Source organism: Chanodichthys erythropterus, chromosome 17 (genome assembly GCF_024489055.1).
Source record: "Chanodichthys erythropterus isolate Z2021 chromosome 17, ASM2448905v1, whole genome shotgun sequence".
NCBI lineage: Eukaryota > Metazoa > Chordata > Actinopteri > Cypriniformes > Xenocyprididae > Chanodichthys > Chanodichthys erythropterus.
Window position 1 is genome coordinate 12,398,106 of NC_090237.1, and position 23,694 is coordinate 12,421,799.

Sequence of the window (23,694 nt, forward strand, 5' to 3'; positions counted from 1 at the left end):
CCAGGGATTACGTTTTTCAATAGTATTTTTCCTGCAGGTCTTAAGCTATGGTATTATACCGTGGCACTCTTCGCATGATAAACTGCATTTATGAATGCAAATACAAGCCATCAGAAATAGATAATCACAAAAAGCAGAAGATTTTAATTTTCATGACCCACTCAGGAAATTACAGGGGCTGTTTAATCATTTGCTATGATGTAACATCGTATTACACCATTTTCCAAAATTATATCCTTAAAAAGTAAGGTTGTGGGGAAGGGGGAGGTTGCAAAAATCATGTCAGAAATGCAGATTAGGAATCCTGTCTCAAAGTAATTACAGTAAATGCATCATGTTAAATAAGACGCTAGAGGCTGGACAGCCAGTGAAGGATGGGACGCAACACAAGGACACACATTTTCCCCTCTTTTTTGTTGCTGCTGTTATCCCCATCAGCGCTGCTCTGGTTACATAAGGAAGGTCCTCGTGTTGCACAGGCCTTGAAGTGAAGAGTGCTACTGCCTCTCTGTCACAACAAATGCATCAGAGCATTGAGCAGGAGACATTAAGTCAAGTCATGTCACCTTTATTTATATAGCGCTTAACCGCTTTACAGTGATAACAGGAAAATGATTCAATGATACAAACAGAGTTCATTCAGTACAGCAGCTCTAAAAGAAAATAGTGTTATTGTTTAGCTGAAGTCAGTTTAGTGTTGATTCAGTTCTGTTGTAAAGATCATCAATTATTAAATTAGTTCATTTAATCTATAAAGGAGTTCTTCAGAAAATAGTGTTGTCATTGTCCAGCTCAGTTCAGTTCTCATCCAATAGTGTCAGTGCAGTCGAATCAATAACATTGTTGAATATTAAAGGGTTAGTTCACCCAGAAATAAAATTTCTGTTATTTATTACTCACCCTCATGTCGTTCCACACCTGTAAGACCTTCATTCATCTTGGGAACACAAATTAAGATATTTTTGATCAAATCCGATGGCTCAGTGAGGCCTGCATTGACAGCAAGTTAGTTTACACTTTCTAACACCCAGAAAGCTACTAAAAACATATTTAAAACAGTTCATGTGACTTCAGTGGTTCAACCTTAATGTTATAAAGTGATGAGAATACTTTTTGTGCTCCAAAAAAACCCCAAAATAACGACTTTATTCAAAGTTCCGAACCTCTGATTCGAAACAAAAGATTCATAAAGCTTCATGAAGCAGTGTTTTGAAATCGCCATCACTAGATATTGTTGAATAAAGTCATTATTTAGTTTTTCTTGGCACACGAAAAGTATTCTTGCTTCATAAAATTAAAGGTGCCCTAGAATTTTATTTGAAATCACCAATGAAATCTAACAACAACCATCTCATAAATTTAGTTTCTAAACGCTCGAATCATAACAAAAAACGGTATTTTTCAGGCTGGATCAAGCTAATGCGCATGCGCAGACCTAAAAGAGACTCACATTTAGGTCTGCGCATGCGCATTAGCTTGATCCAGCCTGAAAAATACCGTTTTTTGTTATGATTCGAGCGTTTAGAAACTAAATTTATGAGACAGTTGTTGTTCGATTTCATTGGTGATTTCAAATATGAAATTTAATCGTAAGGTTGATGAACAGTTTTGGAGAAACTGATGTTTCCCCATTCAAAGAGATAGGAGCTGCATGATGCCCAGGATGCCCGAGAGGCGTTTCAAAGATGGCCGCCGAGTGAAATGACTTGTCTTAAAGGGACTTTGTTAATATATATACGCCCCCAATATTTGCATATGCCAGCCCATGTTCAAAGCATTAGACAAGGGCAGCCAGTATTAACGTCTGGATCTGTGCACAGCTGAATCATCAGACAAGGTAAGCAAGCAAGAACAATAGCGAAAAACGGCAGATGGAGTAATAATAACTGACATGATCCATGATATCATGATATTTTTAGTGATATTTGTAAACTGTCTTTCTAAATGTTTCGTTAGCATGTTGCTAATGTACTGTTAAATGTGGTTAAAGCTACCATTGTTTCTTACTGTATTCACGGAGACAAGAGCCGTCGCTATTTTCATTATTAAACACTTGCAGTCTGTATAATTCATTAACACAACTTCATTCTTTATAAATCTCTCCAACAGTGTAGCATTAGTCGTTAGCCACGGAGCACAGCCTCAAATTCATTCAGAATCAAATGTAAACAATATAACAATATACAATACTCACATAATCCGACGCATGCATGCAGTATGCATGACGAACACTTTGTAAAGATCCATTTTGAGGGTTATACTAGCTGTGTAAACTTTGTTTATGCACTGTTTAAGGCAAGCGCGAGCTCCGGGGGCGGAGAGCACGAGAATTAAAGGGACCGCAACCTGATTCGGCGCATTTCTAATTATGCCCCAAAAAAAACTCTATGGGGTATTTTGAGCTGAAACTTCATAGACACATTCAGGGGACACCGTAGACTTATATTACATCTTGTAAAAAAACATTTGATGGCACCTTTAATAAGGTTGAACCACTGAAGTCACATGAAATGTTTTAAATATGCTTTTAGTAGCTTTAGAAAGTGTAAACTAACTTGCTGTCAATGCAGGCCTCACTGAGCCATCGGATTTGATCAAAAATATCTTAATTTGTGTTCCCAAGATGAATGAAGGTCTTAAAGGTGTGGAGTGACATGAGGGTGAGTAATAAATAACAGAAATTTCATTTCTGGGTGAACTAACCCTTTAAGTGTCTCCAGCTAAGCAAACCAGAGATGACAGAGGCAAGGAACCCAAACTCCATCAGGTGGAACAGAATGGAGAAAAAAACCTTGGGAGAAACCAGGCTCAGTTGAAGGGTCAGTTCTCCTCTGGCCAATGAACGAACACAGTGTGATTATGATTCAGGCTGCTTCACAATTCAGAAATCAGACTGTGGATTGATAGAATTCAAATATTTCATCCAGTTCCTTTTGCTTGAAGATCAAATTCATCACGGCAGTATGGAGCCGAAGCTGGTCATAGGGTCTGTGCGGAGGACTTGTCTGGTTCTTGTGGTCTTTGCTGAGGATCTGTGCCGATGGCTGTCGTATCGACGAGGCCTTCACAGAGGATTGTCTAGTTGACAGGATCTCTGCTGACATTCAGGGCTGCATTGTGGTCGTGTCTAGGTGCAGGTCCACCGTCTGATCTGGATATGGACCGGATACGGCTGACTACGGTAATTTAAGGGGGAAATTAACTAAATTAAAGGTACTGGTTACCAAAAAATGAAAACTTAAAGTTATTTACAGTACTCACCATCATGTTTCCAGACCTGTATGCTGTTATTTTTTTCATGGAACGCAAAAGTAAACATCTTAATGCAACTCTTTCCGTAAAACAAAGAGTATGGCTTCAGAAGACTGTGGGCTTGTCCAAATACCCACACCTGAGAGCGCATGCATGCAACAGGAAGTAAGTGTGCAAGAAAAATGTCTGAAAAATGCCAAAGCTCAGTGCCCTTAAAGCACAATAAATAAACACTAGTGGTAATCGTATCCCATCATGCATCATGTTCAGGAACTCGCATGCCCCGAAATTGCGGGATGTCAAGGAAAACATTCCAGTGTAAGTTAAATTAATAAGATATTACATATAATTTGGTAGTATAACATAAAATGTTGCGCATTTTATTGGTGCAAAGATAATGTAAACGCTTTCAACTGCTTTTTTATCACTTAATTAGAGGCAGCACAGTTATTAAATTGTGCCTGTTACTTAGGGACTGCTGAACAGGCATAAAGATGTTTATTTTAAAGTGCAAAGTATTGAAAATCAAAGCGTGTTAATAAAGCATTTTTACAGCACTATAAGTGTGTCCCATCAGGTAATAAAAAGTTCTAGACACACTTGCAGTCTTCACGCCCTCTTGGGCCAAATACAGGAAATACATCATGGAAGTAGACAAGTGGTCAAGACCACAAGTGTGGGTATTTGGACAGGCCCTTAGATATAGCGCACAAGTCACTACATTTATGGTGCTTTTTGTCATTTTTGAAGCATGACAGACCTAGTCACAAACTGTTTGTTTACGGTAAAAAATTATTTTTTCAAAGTTAAATAAAACATATTACTGGAGTACGTTTTACAAGAAAATACTATTTTAGTCTTTCTACTTCAAAACTTTGTTTAATTCAGTGTTACTTGCCATTTCTTTGTAATTATTTGTATAATTTACTAGCGAATTCTGAGTGAAAATTGTTTCGAAGTAAATCCAGGGTTGAAAGGAAAGAGCTGTGTAAAACATTAAAAAATCTACTTTTGTGGAAAAATAACAGCAAATGTGCTTGGAACGACATGAAGGTGAAGAAATTATGGCAGAATTTTAATTTTTGGATGAATTATTCCTTTAATGCTGGTATTTATGATTTTTAGTAGTGTTTGTTCTATACAAACCACAGCTTAGAAAATCTTCTGGCCTCTATCAGCCTAGTTTAATCTCTTGAACACTACATACAATTACTATAAAGCATCTTATAAGATGTGCTGCTTTGCATTCAGCTTGTGTCTAGCTTTATGATCTGTGGCACAGTTTATGTGTTGGATCAGTGATCAGTATTTGAACTGGTTGTGCCTGAAGGTTCATCAGCGTTCACGGATCAGAGCTCAGCCAATGTGTTTTTGTCTGCATGATGAAACCATACCGAGACTCTCTCCCTTTGCTTTAATCGATCTGCCTGTTATGGCAATCCAAAACTTGAATTCAATATGCAGCTGTGTGAATAAGAAGTAATACAAACTGAAAATCCCAAGAAACATGTTGGGGGAAAATATTTCAGAGCAATAAAAGGTGGATTTGATCATTTCTTACTCATTGCTTCCTTCAGCATCGAGTCTCAAAGGATAGTTTACATCTCCCTGAAATACTGCTAAACCATCAGGTTTCCACTCTTATGATAATTTATTGATGTTTTCAAACAAAACATCTTACATTTCAGTTTAAATATAATATAAAGTCAGAACCAGTATTAACTTTGAACAAATAATAGCCACTTAGTATCTCCCAAAGCTTGCGCGAGAGAAAGACAAGTCCATTATCTCATCTATTATGCAGTTATAGCAGTGTCACAAAGTGTATCGCTTGGTTGACGGTAAACTGTAAGAAAACACCACAGGGCCTTTTCAGCATCATGTCCTGAGCAAACTCGCAGAGTCCTAAAATACCCTCATGGGTCAGAGTGTGAAACTGGGGCGAGAGCGGGTCACCAGAATGTTAGAGAGTTTATTTGTGGACATGTTGCAGTACGAGTGTGCGTTTACCCCAGCTGACGGTTGTGTGTTTGTGTGGGAAAGCGCTTCGATCCATCAGTAGCCTCTTTATTCCTCAGCCCCACGCTTTGACGGGGAAACAATGGACAGAACATAAGAGCCGCCTTTTTGCTCTGGACTCTTAAGACGTGCTCACCCTTGTCTCAACAAAGCCTTCTGACTGAGAGAGTAATGTAACAATAAAGCATCAGAGTGGTGCATAAAAACAGCTGGACATTCTTAAAGGGGAAGTGTGCAGTTTTTGCACCACTTGGAACAAAATAGAAAGAGTGGCAACCATGATGCTAGGGTGTTGTGGGTGGTTGCCATGGCATTGCTATGCTGTTGCTAAGTTGTTCTGAGAGTGTTGCTGTATGGCCCGAGAACTTTTTGGCCCAAGCTTTAGTATCATTTATATACTATTATATATTTATTTATTTTGAAGATTTGAAGTTTTTCATCTAATATTTATGTTTTATTTTATTTAGTTTTTATTTCAATTAATGAAAAAGATTTTTAATAACTAGTTAAAGGTGCTAAAGAGGATGTTTTGTTTTATACATTTTTGCAATATTACTTGAAACTGTCTTTACTAACTGATAAAAGACTATTTATTAGGTGGACTGAAAGGAAGAATATTAATATACATCATCTGTGCACGAGGTAGGGCCTTAAAAACATCAGCCAACTGGCCCTCTGGCTTGTCAATCGCTGCCATGATGTTCCTTGTGAGAGACGAGCGCGGCTGTGCGCTCCAGTAACTTTCCACACTCCACAGGCGCTGCATGTAATGTTTTTGTCAGGAGTAACAACTGCAGATTATGAGTTACCTGCGGTGAGTCCGACATAATGAATCCACTAACAAGACACAGTGAATACCTGTGGTAAACACTCATGTTCCAATACACGTGCACGAGTTTTGGGAGGCGTTCCCTCAAAATGAGGGAGGGGGTTGTTCTTACGCATGCACTCATTTCAAAAACTCCGTAACAGTCTTTGGTTTCTCAGTCGACGAAAACATCCTCTTTAGCACCTTTAACAACAACAACACTGGATTTAAGGTTTTGTTGATGTAGTGTAAACTGTATATGACAAGTTATGTACCAAAGTTTAGGGATGGGAACCATAAGAAATTGACCTCTTACAAACAAACCCAATTACTCAACGTTTCCATTAACAATTCTTTTAGTATTTTGTGTTTTTAGGCTTATTTTTTCAGTTGTTTTCAATGGGAGCGCCACATTTTTTAAAACGGCAGCAGCGTGACGAGGCGCTGATCATCTGTTTCACGCTGAGCGCGTGGCATTTCTTTTGCGGTCCCCAAGTGTTGAATAATGTTCAACTTTGGATAAAACACAGCGCTAAATACTGGCACTTTTGGAGGAGGGGCAGGACAAATACCACAGCAACCAACCAAGCGCTTTGGATAATTCGATAATTGGCATTTACTGTATATTGAATAATAAAAACTAAACAAACAAAAAATATTGTAACATTTCATTCATTTTTATAAAATACTACTGACAAAACTGTGTATCTTTAAAGGGTTAATTCACACAAAAATGAAAATTCTGTCATTAATTACTCGTTCCAAACGTTCCAGATCTTCGTTCATCTTGAGAACACAAATTAAGATATTTTTTGATGAAATCCAAGAGCTTTCTGACTCGTCCATAGACAGCTATTTAACCCCCAGTGTCAAGGTCCAGAAAGGTGTTAAAAACATAGTTAAAACAGTTCATGTGACTACAGTGGTTCAACCTTAATTTTATGAAGCGACAAGAATACTTTTTGTGCGCAAAAACAAAACAAAAATAATGTCTTTATTCAACAGTATCTTCTCTTTTGTGTCAGTCTCCTATGCTGTTTACATTCAGTGCTTCCAGGCTCTACATCTGAATGCCGGCACAGTATTGGCCGACCCTGTTCATGTGAGCAGCACACGGCATGCAGCCGGCCAATAATGAGTCGGCGTTCTGACATAGAACCTGGAAGCACTGAGCATAAACAGCGTTATTTTCGTTTCGTTTTTGCGAAAGAAGTATTCTCTGCGCTTCATAAAATTAAGGTTGAACCACTGCTGTCACGTCGATGATTTAAACAATGTCTGTAGAACCTTTCTGGACCTTGAAATTGCTGTCTATTGAGGAGCTCTTGGATTTTATTCAAAATATCTTAATTTGTGTTCTGAAGATGAACGAAGGTCTTACGGGTGTGGAACGACATGAGGGTGAGTAATAAATGACAGAAATTTCTTTTTTGGCTGAACTAGTCCTTTAAATAAATGTTGTCATATGAGCAATTAGTCAGTAACTACACTGATTTAAGTCACACGAGCCTTAAGTTAGGTTGTAAGATGTATGTGTTTAATTTACTAAAAAGAACAAGTCATTTGTTCATTAATCATTAAGACTACAATGGTTGCACTGTATGGTTATAATTGAACTAAAAAGCTCCTGCTTATGCACAGCGAAATCTCCAGAGTTAAATCAACTCTGCTCAGAGTACATATGATCCCTCTCTAAATAGTGTTAAAATAACACTAAAGCAGAGTTAAACTTAATGAGATAATTAAGCAATTAATTAAGTGATGATTGAGCATTAGTGATGAACACCTGCTGTTAACAAGCAGAATCACTGAAGAAAAGAGAAACACAAGAACTACAACTGACTTCAGTCACAGCCTTATTAATTGCTTAATTATCTTAATAACTTTAACTGTGCTTAAGTATTACTTTAACACTATTTAGAGAGGGAGCATATGTACTCTGAGCAGAGATGATTTAACTCTGTGGATTTTACTGTGTGATATTAATTTGTTCAAGAATTGTATGATTTACACTGTAGATTCAGTTACATTGTAGATTTTGAATAATAAACTGGCTATTGGTGTCTAACCCTACCCTGAGCAATAGTAATCTAACCTTGTTCAACAGATAGTCCCACCTCAAACTCACTGGTTTACTCAGAGGTCGCTCACACAAAGAGTGCAATGCAATTCATACAGCTGTGATACACATCCCTGTGTGTGCAGGTGTATACCTCCCACCCCGCCCCACCACGGCCCTCACCTGTGTGTTGCGGTGCTTCCCATGTGAGCCGACCTGGGCCGGCAGCCCCTTCCTGCACCGCCCACCGACCCGGCCCATGGTCACCATGACGCGCTCCAAAACCTTCCAGGCGTATCTGCCCAGCTGCCACCGCACCTACAGCTGCATCCACTGCAGAGCACACCTCGCCAACCATGACGAGCTCATCTCCAAGGTGATTAATGAGCTGAGAAATTATGACCTGACAACAGGCGCAGGGAACAGGACATGAACAAACATGTTTGTTAAGCACATGAGAGGCACACAGATTGGAAAAGCAACACATGCTGTTTAATGTCACATCAGTTCTGCACGGATGAAAAGCTGCTCTTTAACACAGTTTCAGATTAGCATTTAAATGTGATATCACATGCGGTTCTCTTTTTTCCTCTAGTCCTTTCAAGGAAGTCAGGGCAGAGCTTATCTGTTCAACTCTGTGTAAGTTGTTTCTGTGTTTTCACATGGATATATGTTTGTACATTTATGTTAAAGTCCCCCTGTAGTCAATAATTTTATCTTTGATCAACAAAATGACATATTTAAATGTTTTTTTCTGTGACAAAAAATGTCTTCATGCCTTAAAATAGCTTGAATGTAACTCTATAACATTGCTGCATTTAGTATACGTGGATCCATGAACAACTCAGAACGTCAGTGGAGAAAGGCATATAGTCCATCATAACATCGTAATATACATCATATACATAAATCACCTGCTTTATTGTTAATTTGTACCAGATTTTTCATATCAACAGAGTTATATCCCAGGATAACCTGGCTTCTCTTGAGACTCCCCTGCTTCAGAGCGATCATAGTTAATGGCATGCCTGTGCCTGCCCGCATGATGACGCGATTGGATGCAAGGTAGTTTTTGATGTAAGAAACACCAGCAAGTTCAAACCATGTTTTTTTTTCACTGCAGTTTTAAGGAGAAAATACTCAGCAATAGTGTTGACTTATGAATTTGCACATGGTTTGTCTTAAAGCATTTTAAAAACACTACATAGACAGATGATTTTCACCACAGGGGGACTTTAATTGAAGGGGTTCGGTTGGAAAGCTTTTTTACTGTTTTTGAAAGAAGTCTCTATTTCTCACCAAGGTTGCATTTATTTGATCAAAAATATAGTATAAACAATAATATTATGAGATTTTATTACACTTTAGAATAGTTGTTTTAATATATTTTAAAATGTGATTTATTCCTGTGATGGCAAAGCTGATTTTTCAGCATCATTATTCCACTCTTCAGTGTCACATGATCCTTCAAAAATCATTCTAATATGCTGATTTGCTGATCAAGAAACATTTCTTATTATTATTAATATTAAAGGGTTAGTTCACCCAAAAATGAAAATGATGTCATCAATGACTCACCCTCATGTCGTTCCAAACCCGTAAGACCTTCTTTCATCTTCGGAACACAGTTTAAGATATTTTAGATTTAGTCCGAGAGCTTTCTGTCCCTCCATTGAAAATGTATGTACGGTATACTGTCCATGTCCAGAAAGGTAATAAAAACATCAAAGTAGTCCATGTGAAATCAGTGGGTTAGTTAGAATTTGTTGAAGCATCGAAAATACATTTTGGTCCAAATGTTTATTCAGCATTGTCTTCTCTTCCGGAATCCTTTCTATTGAATTGATTCCATTGAATTGATTCCATTGAATCCTTTCATCTGTCGGCGTTGGTTATGCACTTTTACGTCGCCGTGGTTGTTTTTGGCGATTAGGACATCCACGACATTTTGAAGCATCGAAAATACATTTTGGTCCAAAAATATCAAAAACTACAACTTTATTCAGCATTGTATTCTCTTCCGGATCTGTTGTCAATTCACGTTCACGACTCCGCTTCTTCTTCTTCTTCTTTCCTGTTTTACGGTGGTTGGCATCCAGCTTATTGGTGCATTACCACCCCCTTCTGCTCCGGAGTGTGGTTCACAACTCCGCAGTGACGCTGCTGATGTAAGACGTTGCTGACGTGTTATCCGGTGCGCCCGAGATTCGTTTACAGTCTGAGGGAGACGCACGCTGTATTCAAGCTTTTCTACATTGTTTGCATTTTGGTATTGCTATATTTTTTAAAATGGTGCGTAAGTGTGCATGTCGCGGATGTCCTAATCGCCAAAAACAAAGACATAAAAGTGCATTACCAACGCCGACAGATGAAAGGATTTAATGGAATCAATTCATTGGAAAGGATTCCGGAAGAGAAGACAATGCTGAATAAAGTCGTAGTTTTTGTTATTTTTGGACCAAAATGTATTTTCGATGCTTCAACAAATTCTAACTAACCCACTGATGTCACATGGACTACTTTGATGATGTTTTTATTACCTTTCTGGACATTTTTGGGTGAACTAACCCTTTAAGAATAGTTGTGCTGCTTGATATTTTGGATACGTTTCATTTTTCAGGATTCGTTGATGAATAGAAAGTTCAAAAGAATAGCGTTTCATTAAAATAGGAATATTTTGTAACATGATAAACGTCTTTACTGTTACTTATCATCAATTTAATGCAACCTTGGTGAAAAAAAACCTTTAAAAAAAAACGTACTGACTCCAAACTTATGAAAGGTAGTGCATAAACTCTGTTCATGTCACCTGATTGTAGCTTCCTGTGTGTGATTGTGTCTCCCTGGTCTCCTCAGAGTGAACGTGGGATGTGGCCCTGCAGAGGAGAGGGTTCTGCTCACGGGGCTTCATGCAGTGGCAGACATCTACTGCGAAAACTGCAAAACCACACTGGGGTGGAAATATGTAAGAAAACGTTCGCAGCACATGGAAAGTTAAGTTATGTAAAGTACATTTACATAAAAGTGGCATCACCTCATAAGAGAGGTCGTTTACATATAATAGTCTTAAAGGGATAGTTCACCCAATTTTTTTTTTTTTTGAAAATTCTGTCATCATTTACTCACCCTCATGTTGTTCCAAACCTGTATGAGCTTCTTTCTTCTGTTGAACACAAAATAAGATTGTTGGTAACCAGACAGTTGAAGGTAGTCATTGACTTCCATAGTATTTTTTCCGTCAACTGTTTGATTACCAACATTCTTCAAAATATCTTCTTTTGTGTTCAACAGAAGAAAGAAACTCATACAGGTTTGGAACAACATGAGGGTGAGTAAGTGATGACAAAATTTTCATTTTTGGATGCACTATCCCTTTAAAGCTTTTTGTTTACACCCATATGCCCTTTGCTCAACAAATAGCCTAATTGCAGCTGCATTTACCTGAAAAAACTGAATGTGTTTGCATGTTTGACCGAAAAGGTCACCAGAGTCACAATCATTTTGAAATAATAGCACATAATTAATATGCAAGGCTTTGCGAGTTCAAGCTTGCTCATGAAGGCTTGTCTAAGCAGGACACATTCCTTGCATGGTGTCCATTTTTAATCAGCAGCTGTGCCGCATGCCGATTGTTTTTTCGGTGCTAGTGGATTTCCGGTCGCCCTTGACATGGAGTTTAGACCGATGCAAACACCAATATGCACACAAACAAGTATACGTTCCCATAGTGACCTGGTTATTTATAAACACTTCAGATATTTATGTCAATGTGAATGCAGACGTTTCAGAAAATCAGGCAAGCTTGACCCAGTGCCCTTCTCCAGAAATCTGATGAGTGCTGCATGCTGCCTGCATTCATCAGCTATAAAAAGAAAAGACAAATTTTAAATGCTGTAGTGAAACAGCATTTTTTCTACCTTTTTATTTATTTAGAAATACATTAAAATGTTCAATACAATGGCTTGAATGCACATCTTCTATGATGAGCATGTTTTTAATTACTGAATTAAAATTAATTATGATATTTGGGGGGGGGGTCGTACGGTCATGAATGTCAGAGATACAACTATCCTGATACAATAATGAAGAAAATAAGCTTCATTAAAGGAATGAAATACTTGAAAAGGAAACTTTATGGCATAATTCTTCTTAGAAAAAAAAAAGTGTTTTAACAGAATTATGGTGTAACCAACATGCATAATATAAACAGGATACCTGCTGACTGTCATAATTTGACCTTTCTATGATGGGACAAGGCTAGCTCAGCTAACAGGGAATGTTCTCAGAATGAGCTGGCAAGGTTCTCTCAAAGTTATGAACAAACATTCTCACTTCCGGGACCAAACGCTCTATCTCATACCACAAGAAAACAACAAACAGTGCAAATATACACACATGATCTGGTTTGTTTGAAGATGGTCTTTAAAGGGGTCATGAACTGCATTTTTCATAGTGTTTCCTGAGGTGAACTTATAATGTATAATTTTTACATCAAAAATTGTCATAATTTAGAAATAAAAGGCTATTTTTCTACCCTTATTTTAGCCCCTCTGATCTGAATGCTCTCTTTGAAGAGGCAAGTGTTGCTAATTTAAGGATTTTGTCACTAGATTTAGTGACTTCCCCATCCCTTTTGAGATTTTTTTCAAAAGTTCAGGGACAAATCTAGCAACTTCTTGGACAAACCTTATCTAGATTCTTATTTTGCCCACTGATCTAAATTCATATTTATATAGATCAGTGAATTTGCCATTATGACGTCTTCTAGTGACATTTAGCTACTGGTTTTAGCTACTTTCAATTGAAAGCAGTTGGCAACACTGGATGAGGTGTGTCTGTTGTGAGACTTCAGTGTAAACACCCACTGCTGTGTTTGGCTGTCATGTTTGCATTTGAAATAAGTCTTACATGTGGAACTGGTGCCCCCACTATGAAAACTTTACCACATTTTTACTATTAGGGCCTACACATGTCAACTAATTGTAAAAAGTGTATATACTGAGGTATACTCCCGTCACATGACAGCTTGCAGCATGAGCATTGTAGCCTGTTGATCGTGTGATGGCAGTGATTGTGTCATCGGAATTTGATTTCTTCACTCTCATAGTTGCTTCTGTCATTACTAACAGTGTTAACATGGTGTAAATACAGTTAGAGATTAATAACTGGAGTTTTGGCGATAGCCCAGATAAGCTCGTGCTGTGTGATCGACAGCTTCAGCCATTATAAAGAGAGTCTTCTTTGATCGCTTTCTGTATATATTTTAATCACAATTTTAAAACACATAAATACCAGTTACTCACACTTGTGTGGTGCGACAATATCCAATCCAGTATCCAATATAGTCTGCACAACATCGTCTTTTAGTTTCAATCTTGCTGAAAATCCTGCAACGAATTGTGCCTTGTTTGTAAACGAATCCGCTGTAAAATTAAGTAAACAAAGGACCAAGTTTTTACTGACGTGATCAGGAACTACATTAAAAATAAAGTTCATCCACTCTTTTCTAATGTTGGGATCAGAAGGAAGGCAATGCAAAGATTGTGTTTTTTCACAATTTGACACTGTTCAGTATCTTGTTGTCTTTGGAGCCATCTTTATCATTTGGTTTCTGCACAGTCCTGTGTTTGCCTCTCTCGTTATTTACCTACTATGCGCAAATCAGTAGGCGGGGCTAAACAGGCAGTGGTGTAGAAGCAGGCGTTGCTTAGCCACATTATTACGTCATAAAGTGGCACATTCCAGAATCTGCCTTTTTTCCAGAATGGCTTCAATATAAGCTGTTTTTAGACAGATGAGAAAGTTTTGAGTTCTGAAACTTACAAGATGTTTTTATAGTACAATGACCTATTATATTTCAAAAGATCAAGGGAATTTTGAGTTCTCAGTTCATGACCCTTTTAATAATGTTCTCAAAACATTAGCACAAGAACATTATTTATATATCACTCATAAAATGTTTTTTTTCCTGAAATGTTTTTGAAAAGTTTTTTTTTTGTTTGTTTTTTGTTACTACTTGTTTCCGAATGTTTAGAGAACATTCAAAAGTAACGTTCACATAACACTTTCAAATTGATGAAATGGAATGTAAATTTTAACGTTTTCATAACTTAATTGGAATGTACGGAAGAGGATTAGGGCCAAGCAATAGTAAAAAAATAAAACCATCTCGAGATTAAATTTGTTAAATTTCGAGTAAAAAGTCTAAATAAAATGTTGAGAATAAATGCATTAAATTATGAGAACAAATTTGTTAAATTACGAATTTGTTCTCATAATTTAACGACTTTTTTCTCATAATTTAATGAATTTGTTCTCATAATCTAACAACTTTTTTCTCGTAATTTAATGACTTTATTCTCAACATTTTATCTCGACATTTTTTCTCGAAATTTAATGACTTTTTTTCTCATAATTTAACGGATTTGTTCTCATAATCTAACAACTTTTTTCTCGTAATTTAATGACTTTATTCTCAACATTTTATCTCGACTTTTTTCTTGAAATTTAACAAGTTTTTTCTCAAAATTTAACAACTTTAATCTCAAGATGGTTTTATTTTTTTATTATTGCTTGGCCCTAATCCTCTTCCGTAGGAATGTTATCAAAATATTCTTAAAACATATTTTTGTTTGCTGGAAGTTCAGGTTGTAAAATGTCATGTGGTGCAACTCCCCAAAAAGCATAATATATTTTGAATTAATAATTCATAATATTTGAAAAGATACTTTTTGCCTTGACAAATATATTTAAAAACTTAAAAAAAAAAAAATGAAGATGTGTACTCACATGTATTCAAGGTGGAAGGAAAATGTTATTTTATTTGATGGTTACACCACATGACATTTTTAGAGTCATTCAATTGTAACTTTTTTTGACAATGGCATAAAAGTTTTTCAAAACTAAATGAAACCAACATGAATGATGAACGATTTTCCCTTTTTTTATTGTGAACAAACTGTCACTGACCCATAAATGATAATGAGTTTCACATCCAACTTAGTCCTGCGGTCAATATGGTTTCTCGCTCTCCTCCTGCCCCCAGGAACATGCCTTTGAGAGCAGTCAGAAGTACAAAGAGGGCAAGTTCATTATCGAACTCGCCCACATGATCAAGGACAACGGCTGGGACTGAGCGAGCGTCCTGGAGAGAGCAAGCGGATGAAGGGTGGATGGTGAATGTGTGGGTGGATGACTGACTTTGGTTTGCCATTACCCTCTTAAACCCTCTTCTACCCTCCATCTCCTGCTGACACACATACGCCCCAAGCTGGACGATATCAGGAGAGCGGGCCGCCCCGGGGGGCTTTGTGTGTCTGGAGGAGAGAGCGCGCATGTGTGTGTGTCCGCCCTGGCACATGGGAGCACACTGAGATACATGAATGCATACACAAGGTGTACAGACATATGTGTGTAAAAACAACAGCATACCGCATCTCACGCTCATCTCAGCCCGACTGTTTATGCTACAAGCGGCTCTATTCATACACGTATTTGACATAAGGCAGGGCTTGGAGGGCACGTTGTGCTTGGCAGGATCAGGGTCACGAGTTCGCCGAGCTGATGGGGCTTTCTCCACTTGGTGTCAGTGAGAAACTACCAGGCTGACCTATCCGAATTCAGCTGAGGTTAGCGCCATCTGCGCTAGCGAGGAGACTTGGCATGGAGAGATCTCTGAATGAGGCTCTGACAGACCAACACAGAGGGCTTAAAGGAGTAGTTCACCCAAAAATGAGAATACATTAAGAGAACTATTCCTTTAAACCGTCTGAAGGTGCGGTCACATTTACTGTTGCTCGGCGAAATTTTGCAGACAAAATCCAGTCATTTCAATCCATGTGTTTGGGAGTTTCACGTGAGGGCGAAAAAGTTCTCTTGTGTTCAAGTTGGTCACATGATTTCACTGGGCTGACCAATAGAAAACTGCTTGGTTTGAAAGTGACTGTTATGTGTGAGCTTTGTTTCAGAGAAACACAATGGACTCTTTTTGACAGCGAAATTTTTCTGAAATGTCACTAATGTGATCGCACCTTAAAGGGATAGTGCGCCCAAACATTTAAATTCTGCCATCATTTATTCACCCTCATATGGAAGCTTGTTTCTGACACTGAATAAAAATTAAAAAAGATAATTGCTTTTTATCTCACAATCCTGACTCTTTTCTCAGAATTGCGAGATAAAAAAAATCACAATTGCAAGAAATAAAGAATTGCAAGATATTAACTCACAATTCTTTTTTGTCGACTTTTTTCTCGTGATTCTGACTTTTTTCTCGCAATTGCGAGTTTATACCCTGAATTTCTCAGAATTGCAAGATATTAACTCACAATTCGGACTTTTTTTCTCAGAATTGCGAGTTTATATCCTGAATTTCACGAGTTTGTGTGCCCATAAAATCTTAGCGTAGGTGGTAAACAGATTTGGCTTGCTGTCTGCTATAGATGGGCTCGGAAAGAATATCCTACTCGAGCTCCGATTGCCCCCCATAACAGGCAAAATTAGTACAAAAGGAGGAGAAGGGGAGGAGGAGGGATGCCAAAAGAACTAACAACAGGAAGAGGTAAGATGCTGGTTTTATACCTTGGTATTAATTGGAAGATTAGATGGGCGTACTCCTCCCGAAATTACGTTTATTAATTTCACTTCTCAGAATTGCAAGATATTAACTCACAATTCTGACTTTTTTTTGCAATTGTGAGTTTATATCCTGAATTTCACAGAATTGCAAGATATTAACTCACAATTCTGACTTTTTTCTCGCAATTGGGAGTTTATATTCTGAATTTCACAGAATTGCAAGATATTAACTCACAATTCTGACTTTTTTTTGCAATTACGAGTTTATATCCTGAATTTTTTCAGAATTGCAAGATATTAACTCACAATTCTTACTTTTTTTTTGCAATTGCTTTTTTATATCCTGAATTTCTCAGAATTGCAAGATATTAACTCACAATTCTGACTTTTTTCTCGCAATTGCGAGTTTATATCCTGAATTTATCAGAATTGCGAGATATTAACTCACAATTCTGACTTTTTTTTGCAATTACGAGTTTATATCCTGAATTTTTTCAGAATTGCAAGATATTAACTCACAATTCTGACTTTTTTTTGCAATTGTGAGTTTATATCCTGAATTTCACAGAATTGCAAGATATTAACTCACAATTCTGACTTTTTTTTGCAATTACGAGTTTATATCCTGAATTTTTTCAGAATTGCAAGATATTAACTCACAATTCTTACTTTTTTTTTGCAATTGCTTTTTTATATCCTGAATTTCTCAGAATTGCAAGATATTAACTCACAATTCTGACTTTTTTCTCGCAATTGCGAGTTTATATCCTGAATTTATCAGAATTGCGAGATATTAACTCACAATTCTGACTTTTTTTTGCAATTACGAGTTTATATCCTGAATTTTTTCAGAATTGCAAGATATTAACTCACAATTCTGACTTTTTTTTGCAATTGTGAGTTTATATCCTGAATTTCACAGAATTGCAAGATATTAACTCACAATTCTGACTTTTTTCTCGCAATTGGGAGTTTATATTCTGAATTTCACAGAATTGCAAGATATTAACTCACAATTCTGACTTTTTTTTGCAATTACGAGTTTATATCCTGAATTTTTTCAGAATTGCAAGATATTAACTCACAATTCTTACTTTTTTTTGCAATTGCTTTTTTATATCCTGAATTTCTCAGAATTGCAAGATATTAACTCACAATTCTGACTTTTTTCTCGCAATTGCGAGTTTATATCCTGAATTTATCAGAATTGCGAGATATTAACTCACAATTCTGACTTTTTTTTGCAATTACGAGTTTATATCCTGAATTTTTTCAGAATTGCAAGATATTAACTCACAATTCTTACTTTTTTCTCGCAATTGCTAGTTTATATCCTGAATTTCTCAGAATTGTGAGATATAAAGTCAAATTCTGAGGAAAAAAAAGGCCTTGAAAAAAAAAAGTCAGAATTGCAAGTTTATATCTCACAATTCTGACTTTATAACACATAATCGCGACTTTAACTCGCTAGTGTATATAACGCAATTAAAAAAGTAAAACTTTTTAAAAATAGTAAAAGAATTGTGAGATGTAAACTCGCAATTGCGAGGAAAAAAAGTAAGAATCCAAACCTGTATAAAGTTCTTTGTTCTGCTGAACACAAAGAAAGATATTTTGAAAAATGTTTGTATCCAAAAAGTTGTGGCGCAACATTGACTTCCAAATTTATACAGGTTTGGAACAACTTGAGGGTGAGTAAATGATGACAGAATTTTCATTTTTGGGTGAACTATCCTTTTAAGAAGGGTACAGACGTGCTTTTTGCATAAAGCGACCATCTAACTGATTTTGGATGAAACATGCGCATAATTACGTGAATGTAAACCTTTGTGTATAGCAGTTCACAAGGTGTTTTATCATCTTTGTGTCTGTGTTTCATGTTCCAACAGTTTGTGCTGGTCCCAGTTTCACTCTGTTAATTTGACTGTTCTTGCGTGTTAATGGACACTTTAGGGAATAAGGATATAAGATGAGACCGTACACTGCCTATCCATTGGGTTATCTAAATTAAAAATACTATTAATCATAGCTCCTCTGTACCCAAGACAACTAAATGACACTTCACTGTCTCCAAAAATCACCAAAGACCCAACTGTAAATGAGTTGACCTAACAAAAAAAGCTTTTATTTTTTGCTTGGGTGCAGAGAATGGTAGCATGTCGGGTTATGTATAGTGGAAAAAAAAGCTTCTCGACATATTTAATTGACACAAAAATTAAATTAACACGTGGTAATATATATGTGCATAAATGTATTTATTCATCATAACTGATTTTCATCTGTGTCAGGGACTAAGTTGTTGCATTTGTTATCGCTTTATGTCTGGACACCAAGATTTACTACTTTTGTATTCCAGTAAGAAGTTTCAACTGTTGTGTATTTTATAAATGGATGATGAGAGGATTATGATATTATTGGGACTCCCATCAACATTGATATAAAATGTCAATAAAACTGAAATATTGATTGATTTGCTTTATGTTTTTATTTTTCTAGACATTTTTCATAACTGCACACTTATTTTAAAGAGACAGTACACTAAAAAATACAATTTGGCCATTTACTCACCTTCATGTTTTCCAATCACAATGTTTTTTGTCTTTTTGTGGAACACAAACTGAGATATTTAACCTGTCCATGCCGCTCTTTTCCATACAATGAAAGTGGAGTGGGGCTAAAATGTAAAGTAGACCAAAATTTTAAAGTTGTTATTTGTTAACAAGACTTGCTTCACAGTAGCTCCCAAATCCCATTCACACTTGCACAAGGTGATTGAATGTGAATTAGAATTTGCAAAGATTTTCCTTTTACAAAATAATGATATTTCTTAAAGACATTGTTCAGCCAACAATTAAAATACCTTCATGTTGGTTACCACTGACTTCCACTGTGTGGACAAAAAAAAAAAAACATTCTTTTCCCAAAAAAAAAGTATTTTTTTGAGTGGACTATCCCTTTAAAAAGACTTGTAGTAAGGTGTACAAGCAAAGTCCCTTTAAAACAAGTCATTTCACTCGGCGGCCATCTTTGAAACGCCTCTCGGGCATCCTGGGCATCATGCCCTATCTCTTTTAATGGGGAAACATCAAATTCTCCAAAACTGTTCGCCAACCTTACGATTAAATTTCATATTTGAAATCACCAATGAAATCTAACAACAACCGGCTCATAAATTTAGTTTTTAAACGCTCGAATCATGACAAAAAACGGTATTTTTCAGGCTGGATCGAGCTAATGCGGATGCGCAGACCTAAATGCGAAGAGACGCGCGTCTGACTGTTTCTATGGAAACCGGCAATTCTAACGGCCACTGAAGTGCCGCGATGACTTTACCAGTCGGCGATTGGCTCTTATTTAGAAGGCGGGACTTATTCCGCCATATTGTGCGTTACACTTTCTCCCATTCAAAACTATACGAGTGACACGTCTTGTGTTATTCTATAGTCTTTGGTACAAGTCATATGGTCCACTTGTATGTTACTCCCCAATTCCCATTCATTTTCAGTGTAAAAGAGCAGCTTGGACATTCTGCTAAACTTCTCCTTTTATGTTCCACAGAAGAAAGAATACCCTACAAATTGGGAATGACATTAGTGTAAATAACCTAAATAATTTTAATTTTGGGTGAAATATTGTTTGAATGAATGTTTTGTCTTGAAACTAAAAGTTTAAAATTTTAAATTCAGGCCCAACGTGATTAGCAGATACACTCCAGTCCTACCTTCAACACTGAAGATGAGGTAAAAATCCAGATGTGGGCTCACTCTAACAAAAAGAGCATTATTTCAATATGGAGGAGCTTAAAATACAAGATGGTGGCTGCTCTCCATTCCTCTGTTGTTCCAGGGATTGTGCCAGCCTTTCAGTTGCCCTACGTCTCCTCTTTACACAGACAGATGGCTCTGTGTTTGCACTGGAGGCCGCGTCTCCTAGCAACTGGCTCTCTCTTTCTCCTCAAGTTGCGGAGGAGGCAGTGCAAGTGTGTGTCTGTGAAGGGCTGGTGTCATTCAGTGTCTGGGCCTGGAGTTTATCTCACACAGCTCGCTGACTGAGGTTGTTTAAGGTCTGACAGAGGTTGGGTGGTGCTCTGGTGAGTGTGTGGGCGAATAATATCACCTACAGTTGATTACCCAGCTCTCTGGTGGTTGATAGATGAATATGTACACAGGAGCTACAAAGGAAAACGCATGCAGAGAGCATATATACACTGGATTATAACTGTATCCTCTGTTCCAAGTCCTCAGATGACCTTCCGCTCTTGCAAAACGCCATACATCTTGTCTCGCCGCTCCCTCAGCACGATGATTCAACAAAGCAAGGAAGTTATCACATCGCAAATAACGTCAGTGTTAGTCAGAGAGCTGGATGCCAAGCCACAACATTTCCAGGTAATTGTGAAACACTGAAAGAAATAATTAAAGGCATTAAACATGGGATGACAATATTTTACAGCTGGATAAGTGAATGAAAGGGTTAGTTCACCAAAAAATGAAAATTCTGACCCTCATGTCATTCCAAACCCATAAGACTTTCATTCATCTTCAAAACAAAAATGAAGGTCTTTTTTTGATGAAATCGGAGAGCTTTGTGTCTCTCCATTGACAGCTATGCAACTACCGCTTTGACGCTTCAAAAAGTTCATAAAGAGATTGTAAAACTAATCCATGTATTTAGTCCAAATTTTTTGAGTAGACTCGATCACTTACTATGATGAACAGATTAAATTTAGGCTTTTATTCACATATAAACATTCATCAACGCACACAACCGTTGTGGTAAACAGAAGTTCAAGCATGTTTGCTTGATGTGTGAGAACCAATGAGGTTCATTCTCGTGTGTTACGCTGCACGTTTCTACTTCCGGAAGAAGTTTGTTCTCGTGCATCAAGCAGGTTTAAGTTTAAATTCTGTTTATGTTCGCTGATCAATGTTTATATGTGAATAAAAGCCTAAATTCAATCTGTTCATCATATAAAGTGATCGAGTCTCTTCAGAAAATTTGGACTGAACCGCTCAATTCATGTGGATTAGTTTAATGATCACTTTATGAACTTTTTGAAGCATCAAAGTGTCAGTTGAGTAGCTGTCTATGGAGGGACAGAAATCACTCAGATTTCATCAAAAAGATCTTAATTTGTGTTCCGAAGATGAATGAAAGACTTACTGGTTTGGAAGGACACGATGTTGAGTAATTAATGACAGAATTTTTAATTTTTGGGCCAACTATCAGTTTAAGGGGACATTTACACAGAACACTTTTTAAATGCAAGGTCTAAATGCAACGTTTTTTTGTTTGTTTTTATTAATATGAGATGACAATCTACTGTGGACTGTTTACAAATCTAAAACGATCTGCCAAAACGAATCTGCAGCAGTCAGGTGATACAGTGGTCACATGGTACAGGGCCTCATTTATAAAACTTGCTAAAATTCATGCCAACGTTCATGTTTATAAAAATGCCACATCAAGGTCTAAGCAGACAGTTGCACTTTTCCTTGTGGAGTCGGCGTACTGTTGTATTTGGAAAACTAAGCAATTCTTGCCTCTTGCCATTCAGTAAAGCTTTTGGACATTGACTTGTGCTCTTTTATATGTTAATGACATTAATTAGGAGGAGAATACTAGGCGGAGACCTAAAACCATTCAGCTGCGCACAATTTCAAGATCATTTTTAAATTTCACATCTGAAAGAGAGGCGTACTCACATTCTTTCTACATACATAATGCACATTTAAGAAATGATCATAAGATCAAATGTAGGACATTTTCTACGCAACATTTTATAAATGAGGCCCACAGGTCAGAGCTCTGCAATGACATGAATGCTTTTTACAATTTGGACTCTTGTAATAACGGTAATTCTGACTTGGCCACTTTAAAAAAAAAAACCCTGTAAAATTTACAGTAAAAAAACGGCAGCTGTGATTGCCAGAATTTTACTGTAAAAAATATGGTAGCAACGTTTTAGGTTTTACGGGACAGCACTTAGTTTACTAATATAATTTAAAGGTTTATATTGTAATAATTACAGTTCAAACTTTTTTTTTTTACCGTGTACAAAAAAAGCAGTTAAATTAACAGTAAAAAATAAAATAAAATAAAAAAAAATTATATTATATATATATATATATATATATATATATATATATATATATATATATATATATATAACATAAAACACTAACTGATTAGAAACTATTTCAACGAAAATACATCAAATGTGAAGTGTCACGCAGGGAATTGTGGGAATGTCAATTTACGTTTTTTTTTTTACTGTAAATTATACAATAACTTGTTATTTTTCACTTCCAAAACTGTAAATTTAATGGTATTTTACTGTAAAATTACATTAAATGTTCTGTTACATCTATTACAGTTATTTGCCGTATATAGTACGGAAACTTTCTGTAAACCACAGGGATGCAAACGTGTAAGGGGGGAAAAAGGTGAGAACACTGTGCGGGGCGTGAGTTCTCACTGAAAGGTGAGGAGTTTGCGTCTATGAAACTAATTAACTCACTTTTCACCATAGTAATTTTTCCAGTCTTTTACCATTAAAATAACAATCATTCTTTACAGTGTGAACGCACCTTTTTTACTTCCATTTGTGTGAAAAAGAACAATTCAAGACATTCTGTTAAATATCCTTTGTGTTCCACAGAAGAAAGAATGTCATGATCCAGCTATGGAACAACATGAGTAAATGATGACAGATATTCATATTTAAGTGAACTATCCCTTGAATAAATGCAGGAGTATGAGCAGCACACGGAAGCAGAGGTGCTCTATCCAGCCATAGGATGAAGTGTCTAGGGATGTAATGACTCAGCAGAAAATCAAACAAAGAACACCAAGTGCTCATGTTCCAGAAACACCAGACTGCAGTAAGGAATGATGGCGCTAAGAGCGGATCGGGTTCCGTTTATTGGCTGGTGAAAGTGTAGTCCACAGGGAGAACCGTCTTTTTTTGGCCAATGAC

General features: G+C 36.8%; 1 protein-coding gene and 1 long non-coding RNA gene across 7 annotated transcripts in view; both read left to right on the forward strand.

The window, feature by feature from the left end:
- ypel2b (yippee-like 2b) overlaps positions 1 to 23,694 on the forward strand; it is a 48,164-nt gene that overhangs the window by 1,637 nt on the left and 22,833 nt on the right. For 3 of the 5 annotated variants that reach the window (XM_067365188.1, XM_067365185.1, XM_067365190.1), the window contains exons 1-4: positions 3,048 to 3,181; positions 8,285 to 8,514; positions 8,734 to 8,777; positions 10,995 to 11,103. In XM_067365188.1, coding sequence (XP_067221289.1) covers positions 8,398 to 8,514; positions 8,734 to 8,777; positions 10,995 to 11,103 — 270 coding nt within the window. In that variant the 5' untranslated portion in view covers positions 3,048 to 3,181; positions 8,285 to 8,397. Of the gene's footprint in view, positions 1 to 3,047; positions 3,182 to 8,284; positions 8,515 to 8,733; positions 8,778 to 10,994; positions 11,104 to 15,183; positions 16,731 to 23,694 lie in introns of those variants that run through there. The other 2 variants (XM_067365189.1, XM_067365186.1) reach the window with 2 other exon arrangements.
- LOC137004656 (uncharacterized) lies at positions 20,180 to 23,160 on the forward strand. Of its 2 annotated transcripts, XR_010892164.1 has the most exons (4): positions 20,402 to 20,455; positions 20,608 to 20,805; positions 20,953 to 21,103; positions 23,092 to 23,160. It is a non-coding gene; the product is annotated as an uncharacterized lncRNA (long non-coding RNA). The 2 variants fall into 2 exon arrangements; XR_010892163.1 differs by having other exon boundaries at positions 20,180 to 20,805.